Source organism: Emys orbicularis, chromosome 1 (genome assembly GCF_028017835.1).
Source record: "Emys orbicularis isolate rEmyOrb1 chromosome 1, rEmyOrb1.hap1, whole genome shotgun sequence".
NCBI classification, from domain to species: Eukaryota; Metazoa; Chordata; order Testudines; family Emydidae; genus Emys; species Emys orbicularis.
The window spans coordinates 49,547,016-49,560,924 of record NC_088683.1 but is presented as its reverse complement, the minus strand read 5'-3'; the positions used below and the strand labels follow the sequence as shown (position 1 = coordinate 49,560,924).

At 40.5% G+C, this 13,909-nt stretch overlaps 1 protein-coding gene across 1 annotated transcript in view; it reads left to right on the top strand.

Annotated features, from left to right (window-relative positions):
* The window catches only part of CFTR (CF transmembrane conductance regulator), a 134,572-nt gene extending 122,952 nt beyond the window's left edge, over positions 1-11,620 (top strand). Inside the window, exons 25-27 of the mRNA XM_065401426.1 lie at positions 6,207-6,379; positions 8,564-8,669; positions 11,414-11,620. Of these exons, the coding sequence (XP_065257498.1) occupies positions 6,207-6,379; positions 8,564-8,669; positions 11,414-11,620 (486 nt within the window). The remainder of the gene's footprint in view (positions 1-6,206; positions 6,380-8,563; positions 8,670-11,413) is intronic.
* The last annotated feature ends 2,289 nt before the right edge of the window (positions 11,621-13,909 follow it).

The window sequence follows — 13,909 nt, the reverse complement described above, 5'->3', positions numbered from 1 at the left end:
TCCTGAGGTCCCTGCCAACCCTGATATTCTATGATTCTATGATTTTTTCATTATAATCCAAATCTCTTCTTTTCTCCTCCCAAACCCCTAAAAATACTCAGACTTGGTACTGTCTGTATGCAGTTCAGAACTGTCTGTGGGCGTTAAGTCTACCTGTTACTGTTCAGTGCATGACTTAACCACAACTGTAATTAAACAAAATGTAGCTCAAGTGGTTGTATTGTGTTACATTACATAGTGTCTTAGAAACAAAACATAGAGAAAGGTTAATACCTTGCTTATTACCCAACAAATCTGCTTTTGGCAGAGCCAAGTAGAGGAAAACATTAATAAAACTTGCATGCAACACAGTCTGAGTGCTCTGATCTATTATTTAGCATAGGTGAGGTTTCAGGATATGGCTCTGCTGGATGACCCAGCAAGAAACACAGATGAGGAAGTTTGTTTAGAAAATTCATTGCACCATTTATGATTCTGTTGTTTTTCTGGTCATATTAAAATGTCACTAGAAGACATAACTTTCAATCAGAATCTTTAAAGATGAACTATAAAGTTGAAATGAAAAGCAACCTAATAGGTGCCTCGTATCCCAACTAGCAGGGCTGCCTTGGGGATAAGAATCAAAGACGGGCATTCAGCACAGTAATAAGTTTTAACTAATCTTTATCAAAAATGTTTTTCAGTCATTGCAATTCCCTAGCACTTCTTGGCTTATTAAAGACAACTCAGAATGCAGCATTTTGTGACATCACTCCTTCCAACACATGCAGCAACTTATGTCATGGAAAGATGCATTCTGGGATGGGATTAACAAACCCAGAAGTCCCATGGGAATGGAGGAAACATAGTGGAGCTTTAGATTCGATTTTACCAAACTGGTAGAAATTGATGGTTTTCTTGCTACATTGATGATTTGGTAATGTTCCTTCAAGCTCCCCAGGATACATAAACCCATGTTTTTAATGGAAAAGTTAGTACAAAGTTTCCTCAACTAAAGATAAGCTTGTACTATGCAAACCAGAGTCTCTATCCTGAAAACACTTGTACATGTTTAAATATATGCATATGAACAGTGCATGTATTTGTGTTCATGCATAAATTCTTGCAGGATTGGACCCCAGATGACTATAGTTTTATTTATGGGCAAAAATAACAGTACTATAGAAATCAAAATATGCTCAGAGCCAACTGTTATTAAAATATAAAAATATAAATAATGTACAGATCATGGTAAGGATTGCCAATATTTCAAGACGATAGAACAAAAAACAAAACAAACCACAACCTTTGCACTTACCTTTCACTGTCTGGTATCTGCATATCTGACTGGATAATTAATTTATGGTACAGCATTGCCAATCCCAACAGTCTTTTTCCATCTTTATCACCACTAGTCTCTCCTTCCCTTGTTTCCATGGCAACCTCCAAGAGTCTGTGTCAAACATTAGGAGTCTCTCTCTCTTGAGGAGGGCCACACATCATTGTGTAGATTTAGTTCAAAAGGTGCCAGCTTCAGGATCCAGGCAATAGTCGCCAACCTCTCTGGTCACTCTCAACTTTTGTGTAACCAGCAGCATAATTACCTACAAACCCAAAGGAACATACAGCCCAGAAATAAGCTGGACACACACCAATCACTTTTGGAACATAAGGAGGTCCTTCTCTGATGAGATTTTTGAACCTGCTTCCCCACAGTCCTGCTTAGGTGTCATTTAATGCTATTCAGAGTGGTTGTAAGATAGCTCTGGTAGCACTTCACACTTCACTTTGCACAGGTATAAGTGATGACTAAGGCTATGAGACCGTCACGGAGGTCACGGATTTTGTGCGTTTAGATGAGCCTCCATGACTTCAGCCCCCCCCCCCCCCCCCCCCCGGCAGGGCTCGGGCTGTCAGCCACCTCACAGAAGGGCTTCAGGCTTTGACGATTTGTTTATTGGCCAGGACCTGTCTGTGACTTTTAATAAAAACACCCCACAACAAAATCTTAACCTTAGTGATGACAGCATACAAGGCAGTGAAGAGTTAGGTCCCGGCTCTCACTCTCTCCCCTTCAAAGAGAAAGCCAGCTCTTCCCATGAGCTCCTGATCAAGTGATGAGTATCACCTGTTCCCATTAGTGCAGATTCAGCAATGAACTTCTGCTAGTTCACTTTTCAGGAGCTCCATTTATCTGCTAGTCCTGATCAGACTCTGGGGCTTACAAATGGGGCCTTTATTCCCAAAACTTCCTCAGTTCAGATCCAAGGCATTAATCTGTTCCTATGCCTTCTCTGGGGTTTCTTTCCATGCTAGACAATTGGGGGCGGAGAGTCTTGTGTACAAGGGAGTGCTCCTGTAAAGCCCTGAAGATTTTGTACACCCCATTACATACCTCTTTCCAACAGTTTATCCCTGCCTCTGGCTCTCGCTACCTTCTTCCCCATTCATTATCAGTCCCCATTTTGTTTCTTCCCAGTCAGCTCTGCTCAATCACGACCTCCCTCAAACACCCCACCTGGCCACTGTCTCCCCTGCACCACTCACCCCATGGAATGGACAAGAGAGCCAGCCAACCAGCACCAGAAAAATTCTCTTCCCCTTTTTGTCTCCTGGACTTATGGCAACTCGGGTAGTGGGGCACAGTCTGCTTCCTGCATCCAGGGCTTGGCTGGATTTCTCTCCCTGCTCACAAAGTCCACAGCAGGAGGTTCTTTCTTTTTCTTCCCCACATTCCAGGGAAGAGAGCACCATAATTGTTCCTTCCCATCCCCCTAGACAGACTGTGGTGGAAGTTCCAGGGATGAGAAGTGGGAGTTGGTTAGTGGCTGCAGGTTCAGACTAGAGCTGATCAGAATTATTTTATCTCCCTGTGGAAAATTTTGACTAAAATGATGGGGGAGGGTCCCACTTATGTCAAAACTTTCAATGGAAAAATTGAATTTTTATCCAAAAACTAATATTTATTTTTGAGTGAAAATTTTGGTTTCCAAATGGAAAAAGACACGTTTAAAAATTATTTTATATATTTATTGAGACATGCAGACACTTTCTGTGAAAATGTTAGTTTTGTCAAAAAACAATTTTCCAGTCACTAAAATTTGACATAACATTTTCAAGCAGGCGTAGCTGAGAGGGAAGAGCGATCTGGGCTCTCCTCACTTAGTCTTCTAGGAGCCTGCGAGTCCCAGGCATGGGACACTGCTCCCACTGCTGAATAGACAAGCAAATTCTAGTGGTGTTTTTTGGTTGGGAATTTCTTTTCCAGGTATAAACTAAAAAGGAGATTTTTAAAGAGCTAGGTCTTATTTACAACACCAAGAAGAATTTTTATTTGAAAGTGCATTGTTAGGGAGCAGCGGCCATTCTGGGACATAACACAAGGAGTCAGGAAATTCCCTTTAAGAAAAAAAAAAAACCTGCCCTTCTCAGTTTTTTAGCATATAAAATAATAAACTGAAAAATGTAAAACAAAGAGCAGTGAAACAGAAATGTTACAGAATCATCCTATGCATTTTTAAAAAATAGGCCTGATCTGATTGTGTATGGACTCTGTGCTCTCTTGAAAGCTGGTTTGTTAGAGAATGCTACAAACAGCTGATGTGACTTGGAGAGGACAACATAAAAAGAAAGTTAATTTTTACTTGTTCCTGTGTTAAATGCTTCTGCTCCACTTTAGCTGCTGCAGGGTGCAGTGAGGACATTCAGCAGCTACTGCTGAAGTCAACATCACTTTTAAACTTTCTTTGCAACTCACGTTTAAGATCAAGGGCCTAGATTCACAGTGGTACTTTGGCGTTGTGATGTTGAGTGTTGCAATGCTTAACTTTTGCCACTAGAACTCACTGCAATTTGCAAAGCCTGAGTTAGGTGCCTCGGCTCCCTATACAGTACAGGAGGAGAGAGAGGCACTTTAGAATGAAATCCACAAAACCCAGCATGCAAGTGGGGAGCCAACTAAGCTAGCAATTGGGAGATGCTAACAGGAATGTGTGCTAAACCCTGCCCCTGTCTCAGAGATAGTTATCTAAGTCTAGGTTGCATGGAGGTACCTAAATTGGCTAGCAATTCTCAGCTGTGAACCCTCTTTAGTATTAGGCATCTAAGGCATTGCCCCAAGAAGTTAGGATGGAAAGTTTCCTCATAACTTTTAGCCCAGTGGCTAGGGTACTGATCTTGGTTGCAGGAGACCCTGAGTTCAAGGCCCCCCCTTCACCTGATGAGGAGAAGGGATTTGAACTGGATGTGCCACTTCTCAGGTGCATGGCTTAGTCATCAGCCTATGGGATATTTTGATGTAGGTCTCCCTCAATCTCTCCTGTTGAAGCTGTTGCATTCTGGATAAATAATTAGAGTCATTTCAGCCAGAGAGAGAGAGAGAGAGAAAGCACACAAGCATGAGAATGGGTCCACAGCCTGGCTTTTAGAGCATTAACCCAGGATGTAGGTGACCAGGATCAAGTCCCCCTGCTGCAACCTTCACCCCCCCCCCCAAGCTGTTTTGTGTGAACTCACCTGAGGACCTGATGCAGTAGCCAGCCTCCGAGCACACCTAGCAGCTCAGGCTCTGCCTGTGAGTAAGATGGCCAAGCACCTATCTTCCCCTGGTTTGTAATTTACTCTGTGGTTTAGGCAGGAGAAAAACGCTCAGCTGCCTAGAGGGAGGCAATAGTGCGCATGCCCAGAGGCAGAAATATATTTGTCTAGGGAACTATACTGCAAAAACGTAGGCCCCCACTGGGTTCAGCTGGATTTTTGTGAATTGCACTGAAGCCTGAAACTGACATTTAGGCACATAAACCTGGATTTAGGGACGTAAGTACTTTTGTGGTTCAAGGTCAAAGTATGGAATGACTAAACTTGAACATTTTATTGTGGTGCTGATGTAACACCGATAGACTCTGGTTGTCTGTGGGCGGGATCGAACCTGGGATCTTTGGAGCTAAATGCATGAGCCTCTACTGCATAAGCTAAAAGCCACTTGTCTGTTTGCTAAGGCTGTAGCAGACTCATTAATCTCTAAGTGGTCTCAGTGACACTACACCACACCCAGGTGGTGTGTGGACTACGCTGGCACAATATTTCAGCATCATCATGTTACAGTGCCATGTAGACTCCCTAGGCCAAATTTTGCTCTCAGTCAGAATCAGAAGGGCTGCAAAGAATGTACATCAGAACAGAATTTGGCCCCGTGACCAGCACAGACATTGTTTTAGAATGAAAGCATCCTTTCTACTTGTATCAGTTGGCTCAGTGAATGAGCAGATAGCTGAGGAGTGAAGAAGTGAGCAGTGACCTGCACACAGCTGGTATGCTGCTGAAAAAAACCAAATCAAACCAAAAGCCAAACTGAATTCTTCAGAACTTCATCATCTAGGCTCAGGAATTCTTCTTTGCTAGAGGTCCCGTATTAGATGAAAAGGAAGTGGATTTGGAATTCTTCCTGCCTTATGATACAGAATGAAAATGAGTTGCAAAATTACAAAACCAGTTTTGCCCTTTATAACTACTATTTTCAGTTTTACTGTAAGTTAAGTTGTTGCATAGCTTATAGCAATACAATAATGCACATTTCTGAGTTTTGAAATTCACAAAAGCAGTTGGTAAGGTAAAAGTTTCTCTGACGATGCCAGTGAAAGATTGTGCAGGCCAAAGATTGTCTAGGCATTTTGGGGAAACATGCTAAAGCGTGTGGTGTTCTTGTCATCTTTCAGACAAAGGAAGAAGTGGATGGAAATAGTCTCAAAGCCATGGTTACAACTGCTTTGGAGACCTGTGTTATTTTCTCTGCTGGTGTAGTGTGCTGTGTGAGATTTCTACTCCTAGTAACTAAGGAGCCCCGGCTGCTTTTGGAAACATCTTCCCTCAGCATTACTGGTGACGCACATCACCACTGAATAAAATGAATTGCTTTCCTTTTAGACTCAGAATGTTTTGGTCAAAACACCAAATCTCATTATGTCTTATAAGCAAACAACTTTAACTCTCAATGTTCTGACATACACCCCAGTGTTCAGTCTGAATCAAAAATGCATGATCTTTCACTTCTTCCAACTCTTTGTTTTGAATAATTTTATACCAAAGATTCTCATTTCTTCAATTCACATTTTCTGCTCAGTCTCAGAATCAAAAGGCAGAGGGGTTAAAAGGATGGGTTGCTGCAACAAAGAACCAGCAGTACCAATTTCTGTCATACAGCTTTCTCCTTTGATTTTTATCTCCTGCAGGTTGGACTGAAGTCTGTAATAGAGCATTTTCCAGGCCAGCTTGATTTTGTTCTTCTAGATGGTGGCTATGTCCTCAGCCACGGGCACAAACAATTGATGTGTCTCGCCAGATCAGTTCTCAGTAAAGCTAAAATCCTGCTGCTTGATGAACCAAGTGCTCATCTTGATCCTATGTAAGTTTTTCTGATTTTTTACTATATTCCAGTGTGAGGTAGGGAAGTCAGTGAGGCAGAACAGCAGAGAAAGTTATTTTGTCATATTTCTAGTTCATTTTAGGGCTAGATTTCAACTTAAGGTACAGCCCTGAGCAAGGGATGGTACATAAACTGTACCATCCCAGTAGCTACCCTGGGAATCATTGTGCCTTACACGCGGTCCTGCCCCTGCTTTCTCTTTGGTCCAGGAAGATAAGTAATTTACAGGTGAGCTGTACCAGTGGTACATTACTACCCCTGCATTGGGCTCAGCTACTCTGCCAGAGTGTGCATGGTAGAAAGAAGAGTGCCATTCCCTACTTTTCTCTGCCTAGCTGTTCCCAGGAGAGAGTAAGCAGGCAAGTATCCCCACTTACTCCTACACAGTCAGAGGGTCTAGGTACTCCCCTGGGTTTTTACTCCCTTGTGTGGGTGTACAATTCAAGTCACAATTTACCCCTTAATAAAAATATTTACAACTTACTTCAAACAAACACCACATCTGGGAGGTAGGTACTTACGTTATGTGTGGGGAAACTAACACAGAGGGCCAAATTCATCCCTAATGCATGACTACAACTCCATTAACTATATGAAGTCTCAGTTTGACCCAAAGGGGTTAAGGGAATTGACTGAGGCCACAAAGCTAGTCAGAACTAGGATTAGAAACCCAGGAATTCCGGGCTGTTAACCCTGTGCTCAATACATGAGAGCATGTTATTGTTATGATTACTAATTATTATTTCCAGCACAGTAGCACCGGGAGGGCAAGGCCCCATTAAGCTAGTCACTCTACAAACATATAACAAAGACAATCTCTGCCCCAGAGAGTTCACAATATAAGTGTAAGGCTGTAGTGAAGAGGTGGATCTAGCAAACAGCTTAGAGGGAGCACAAGGAAATGAGACAGTTGCCTGGAACGAACTCCTATTTTAGAGCTTTATAACTCAGCAATAAAAACACTTTATCTTTTGTCTGAAACTTTTTAAACAATCTCCCTACCAGAGCAAAAACTGTAATATTTGGTTAAATGTTCACTGAGGCAAGTGCGAGGGATAAAAAAAAAAAAAAAAAAAAAGGAGAGAGAATTCCTGTGATGAATTCATTCACTGTATAGCCACTTGACTGCTATAACAGTGTCTTTTACTGGTTTGAAATAAAAATATTTTCAGCCTATAAAAAGCAGCGACTGCATGTGCAAAATACTTCTTTCTTGTAATATATTTGATCAAGTACCAAATTGTTTCAGTTGTTCTGAAACCATTTCTCAATTGCTAGTGCCTCTCCCTGGTAGTGTCTCCTATAATGGCACTCATTTTTGGATGTAATTCTTAGGAACTGCAAGTCTGAGAGACAGCACCTTGTAGAGATATTAATACCTTAGATATTGTCCACTGGACAATATGGAATGAGAAAAACCGCAGGCCATTGAAAGATTACAGACTGGAAGACATTTGTTAATTCTGATGCCTTTTCAAGGTGCCAGAGCCTCAAATAAGTCAATAATTGTCAGCGTGTGTGAATACAAACAGTGTTTAGCGCTAACACCACCACTCTTATTATTTTAGCCCACGCTCTAGGACCCTCCCACCTCACAGGGTCCTAGACACTGGATTCCAGCCCAAGCCCGGACATCTACACTGCAATTAAACAGCCTGCAGCCCGAGCTGCGCAAGCCTGAGTCAGTTGGCACGGGCCAGACGTATGTTTTTAATTGCAGTGGAGACATATCCTGAGTGTGGCACTTTATGATAGCACAGGATACACACTTGTTAATACACTGAATGGTGAAAATCACAGGCCTAACTAAACACCACTGCTGTGTTTGGTAGAATATGAACTAGTTCAATTCATCTCTAGCCAAACCAGAGAAATAGGGGAATTACCCCAAAATAATGATAATACTGGATAGCACATTTACTAAAAGGGACATCATAAATTTCAATATACATTGTAGAATTATAAAAATGTGTCAAATAATTTTAATTACAACTTAAATTTTATAATTGCAATTTATGTAGCAGGAGTGTAACTTTATGTGTGTGTCATTCTGAAATCTTTACATTGTGCAGCTCAGTATTAAAAGGCTGTAAGTTGATAATTTCCTAAAATGTGCCAATTTCTGTATAACATTCTACATGCCAAAACTGTTTTATCTTTCAGAACCTTCCAGGTGATTAGAAAAACACTCAAGCATGCATTTGCAAACTGTACAGTAATACTCTCAGAACACAGACTAGAAGCAATGTTGGAATGTCAGCAATTTTTGGTAAGTGCTGTATCTTTTTAAAGTGATTTCCCTATAATTGACAGATATGGGCTTTGCACAGTATTTTAAGTAACTCTTCTATGGTTAGATTAGCCATATCTGCTGCCCGGGGTCAGTTCAAATACCTGGTGCCTTCTTTATTCTAATTGGCTGGAAGTGCCTAAGAATTGTCATCTTATTGTACATTATTACAACAAATATGCAGGTGTCTGTACCTGTTTTTAATTAATCTGAGGACATATGGCAGAAGAGTAACTAGAGAACTGCAACAGAAGTATCCTGCCTAAGATGGTTAGACTGCTGTGTTTCTCTCTAGAAACAACCTGAAATTTCCTTTCTGTGTTAAAAACTGTTAATCATTTGTTAAGGAAATGCCAGTATTGTAGTTATGTTTTTCAGTAGATAACAATGGCTAGTAAAGAAAACGGGATGAACTGTGTGTGAAAGCTGAGAAGTGGCTCTTAAAATCAGATATTTTCCTGTATACTTTCCTGGCTCTCAGAGAGAGGGGATGTTTTAATATTTCTTTTGCTACAATATAGCTCAGAATGTTTTCCTCCATATACATTTTGTCAAGTGCATGGTTTTCTCTTTAATGTAAAGCAGTTTTAGAGTTGCATTACTATGCAGTTGGATAGGACGAGTATAATCTGAAACGGAAGTGGACTATGCAATACATGAGATATACCCCTTTTGAACCACTATTGTTATACTATATACTGGACTGTACACTCATGTAAAAGATGGAGTTCTTCGCATAGACCATCGTGGAGCCTGATTCATTAAGGTCCTTTCTAGTTATACATTTTAATTCACAAACAAAAATCTTCTAACACACAGTTAAAGTGTATTTCAGTGGAGTTCTGCTAACACCCAGAAAATATACATTCTTTCCAAACATTTAAGAACTATTTAATTTAAAAAATGAGAATGTCTGGAAATGAAAAGATAAGGGATCCAGTCAATTCCCCAAGTACCACTATCATCCATGCAATGTACACCATATACCTAGCCATATCTTTTCCCCCTGGTCTTGCCCTGTAATGGAAATATACTCTATCAAGTCCATACAAACTGGGTGGGAGAAGATGGGATATTGGACAGTGGAGGGAGAGAGGTTTTATCCACACAAAATATGTTTAGGCTCAAAGTTTTATAACTGGATGTTTTTAACCTTTTAAAGCACAACGTGGGTAAAATGTGGTGTTTTTCCCTATCCCCCTCCATACTCCTGATAACCCAGGTACATTCCAGGTCCCCTCAGTCTGCTGTACCTTCCCTTCATCACTCCTTGCAAGTCTCCATGTACCCCTCTTCCTTCCTTCCCCCAAAGCTCTCCATTGCAACATCAGGTAGCAGAGCTCTTTGCCCCCTAGACCCAGCCCTAACACCAGTCTGCCCCCAGCTCCATGCCTGTTCACATTTTCCCTCTTCCCACTTCTGGGGCTGGATTAAAGCAATTGGGGGCACTAAACACACTCTCACATAGGGGCTGGCCCTGACTCTGTGCTGTGCTAACACCCCCATGCACCTCATCCCAGTGTCCTGCCCCTCATTGGGGTGACAATGGCAGGAAATTAGACTGGTTGCTCAGAGGTGTGAAAAATCCACCCATCGTGTGACGCAGTTAAACCAACCTAACCCCCAGTGTAGACAGTGCTACTCAATGGGAGAATTCTCCTTTCAACCTAGGAGTACCTTTGCCAACAGGAGAACATGCTGGTGTGTCACTGTAGCGGCTTATGTGTAGACAAGCCCATAAAGGGACTGGAGCTTTCTTCAGGCAAGTCCAAAATACCCCAGAAAAAAAAGCAAACAAAGGATAGCAGAATGGCAAACAATCCTTAACTTACACAGTCTCTTTTAAACAGCATAGCAAGAGGGTCAGTTCCTGCTTGCTTCCTAGCCTGAGGCTTGATCTACATTTGAAAGTGAGATTGATATAGCTACATTGGTCAGGGGTGTGAAAGATGCAGCCTAACCCCGGTGTACACACAGCTATGTCAACAGAAGAATGGGTGCATCGACACAGCTAACTTCATTTGGGGAGATGGTGTTCCTATACTGATGGAAAAACTCCTTCCATGGGTGTAGGCTGTGTCTACACTACAGGGTTATGCTGACATAGCTACACTGACATGGATATATATAGTCTCCGTAGTGTAAACACAGCTTGAGTTTGAGGCAGGAAAGCCCTCCCCCTTGGTTCCCTTCCACCAACCTTTCAGTGCTTTTTTGTATATCCCTGCTTTAATAAGCCCCTGGTTAACCCCTTCCTTGCCTACCTTGGAGTGGATTTATTATATTATGAAGCTCTTTATAATATAACTCTTTGTAATTCCCTCATGAACTGCACCTGGATTCCTCCAGCCCCCACCAAAATACAAGAAGACACCTTTCAGCAATGCCAATAAACCAAAACATATTGGGAGATTAAGGTCAAACCTTTCATAGTTAAGATGAGCTAAAAAGATAGAGAGAAAAAAGGACCATTTTTGAAACTGAGCACCAGGAACATTTCCCAAACACCATAATTTTAAAACTCCTCTTCTGGTTTGTAATGAAAATTTGTCAGTCATTTCACATTTCAAACTATGTAAAGACAGCTTTTTTGCTCTTTTCCCAATGTAAGTCCTTGAAGTTTTCCCTCCTATCAGTCTGTGCTACCTCGCTAGTTTATTTAGTTAACTGAATTCTATCAGCACTATTGATATAGGTCTAATTGAACGAACATGTTTCATTAGGTAATAGAAGAGAATAAAGTGCGGCAATACGAGTCGATCCAGAAGCTGCTGAATGAAAAGAATTCCTTCAGGCAGGCGATCAGCTACTCTGATCGCCTGAAGATATTCCCACTACACCGCAGGAATTCAAGCAAGCGCAAGTCTAGACCCAAAATCAGTGCCTTGCAGGAAGAGACAGAGGAAGAAGTGCAAGAGACCAGGCTGTGAGAATGGGTGGAAACGCTTCCTCTTAGGAGTTAACTGGTGGAGTTTGGGGGAATACAGTACTGTACCTCAAAAACGGGAGAAGCGTGACCAACACCACTGAAATTGCAGGAACAAGCACAGATTCAAACTTTCAGGAGGCATTAAATGACATTTATGGAAATGGCTGCCCTCCAATGGTCAAATTGTGTGTGAGGCATTACATATCCTTGAAGATTTACCACTTGTTCTGATAAGCCGGGCTTCCTTGTAAAAGCTGCTTTACTGTGGAACAAAAGTAGATGATGGGCAGAGGTAGGAACCCGTTTAGACCAACTTAATCATTTCATCAAATTTTCAAAACTTTTGCTGACGTGTGTTTGGGAGGAGGGGAAGGTGGCAGAGGAGGAATGTTAAAAAAAATCAAACTTGAATGGAAAACACTAAAATCAAAAATGTACAATGATAGTTTTAGGTTCACTTACTCCCTGAAAAGGGGTTGAGAAAGCACCAGTGACCCACTCAGAATATTTCCTCCTACTCATTCTTCAGGCACTTACTGTATCTCAGCACTGCAGAAAAGGCAAATGCCCTTTCATAACACTGCACAGCTCCAAGCATGCAGGTGAGAATGAAGGAAAAAGAGGATGTTGGCTTGCAAGCTGCTCAACATCCGTCATTTCTCAGCAGTTAAAAGATGATCATGGGAGTTAATATTTCCTTTTGGAATCTAGGAGACTATTGGCCCAGCCTTGCAAACACTAATTGGGTGGAGTCCATGTTAATATGGGCAGTCCCCTTGTAGTAAATGGCAGGACTTCCAACAGCTGAAGAGTAATATTCTGTGTGTTTAGGTCAGACACCTTTACATGCTTTTTATCATAGTTTGTATAAAGAACAAAAACTTTGAAGTAGACTTTAATAATGGAATCAGTTTATATATGCTTCTGTTTTGCAGTTTTCAGATGCAACCGAACTTTTCTCTAGAATATTTTATTTATTTTAATATTGTTGCAAACATTTATTACGAGAATGCCGTATTTTAAGAGTGATTATGCACTATAAAGAAAAATATATTTGTATAAAAAGAAGTTTTATATTTGAAACATCTCCTTTTTATGCCACTAGTCCTTTTTATTGCATGTTATAGTAAAACTGGAAAAAAAATGACAGTATCCCAGAGACATCTCCACTAGCATCCAAAGTTACCGTTATTGGGATGCATGGAAGCGTTCTGGCAAGACAAGGATGTTAAGCTTCTATTTAAATAAAAACTCTCTTAACTCAAACTGCTTATGTAACAAGTCATGATAGTTGCAACAGAAATGTTCTGCTGCTTCTACTAAGTGAACACTGCCTACCAAACAAAATGCATTTAATTTTTTATTCTATTTATTACCAAAGTAGACAACATGATCTACAGCATGTTAATAAAATTAAGACTGTGTACAATTCCACTATCTGGCTTTGTTTGGTTTGTTAAAAAGACAATTCTACTGTCTATTTCCTTGTGGGTTTTATATCTTACGGTTCCTAAGCTAAATGTAGATGTATAAAAATGTCTCTGGAAACAGTGTTGAACTTTCCAAGCCCTTTTAAATTGAGATGTTCTCTCTGATAAGGGCAAAAAGAATAATCCCTATATCACCACTAAGGGAAGTGTTGTGTATCCCAACTCATACACTTCAAAAGTTTATTAACATTTCTAATTTTCCCTGGACACAAAATCCTTTTTTAAATATTCTTTTGGACTGCCAATAGTTACTGTGACTAGAGCTGGGTGAAATTTTTTGGCCAAAACTTTTTTTCACCCCCAAAAAATAAATAAAAAAATAAAAATGCAGATATAGGTCAACCAAAACAATTCATGAAAACAGTTGATTTCACCTAACTGTTTTGGTCAAACAAAAATAACCACAAAAATCTAAACAATTTTGTTTTGAAAAATGTTTAAATGAAAACAAAATGTTTTGTTTCAGATCAAATTAATGTTTTCAACTTTTTGGTTTGCCCAAATTTTTTAACTTTCATTTTGGGTGGACCCAAAACTATTTTCCCCCTGAGTTTTTGGTATTACAAAGGAACTGAAAAATCAGTTATTTGCATAGCTTTAAATTTGGACAATTTTGAATGCTTGGTTCTAAATGTACACCTCAGTGTCCCCAGATGGTGCTGCAGAGCAGTTGTGCTTTGGTTTAATCAAACTGTGATCATTTGTGAAGGGTTACGATTCTTTTTGTGATCTAAGGGTTTTATATGGCATGCTAAGCTATCATTGTTAGAATTTGAGTCCTGTCTTTAAACTTTTACATT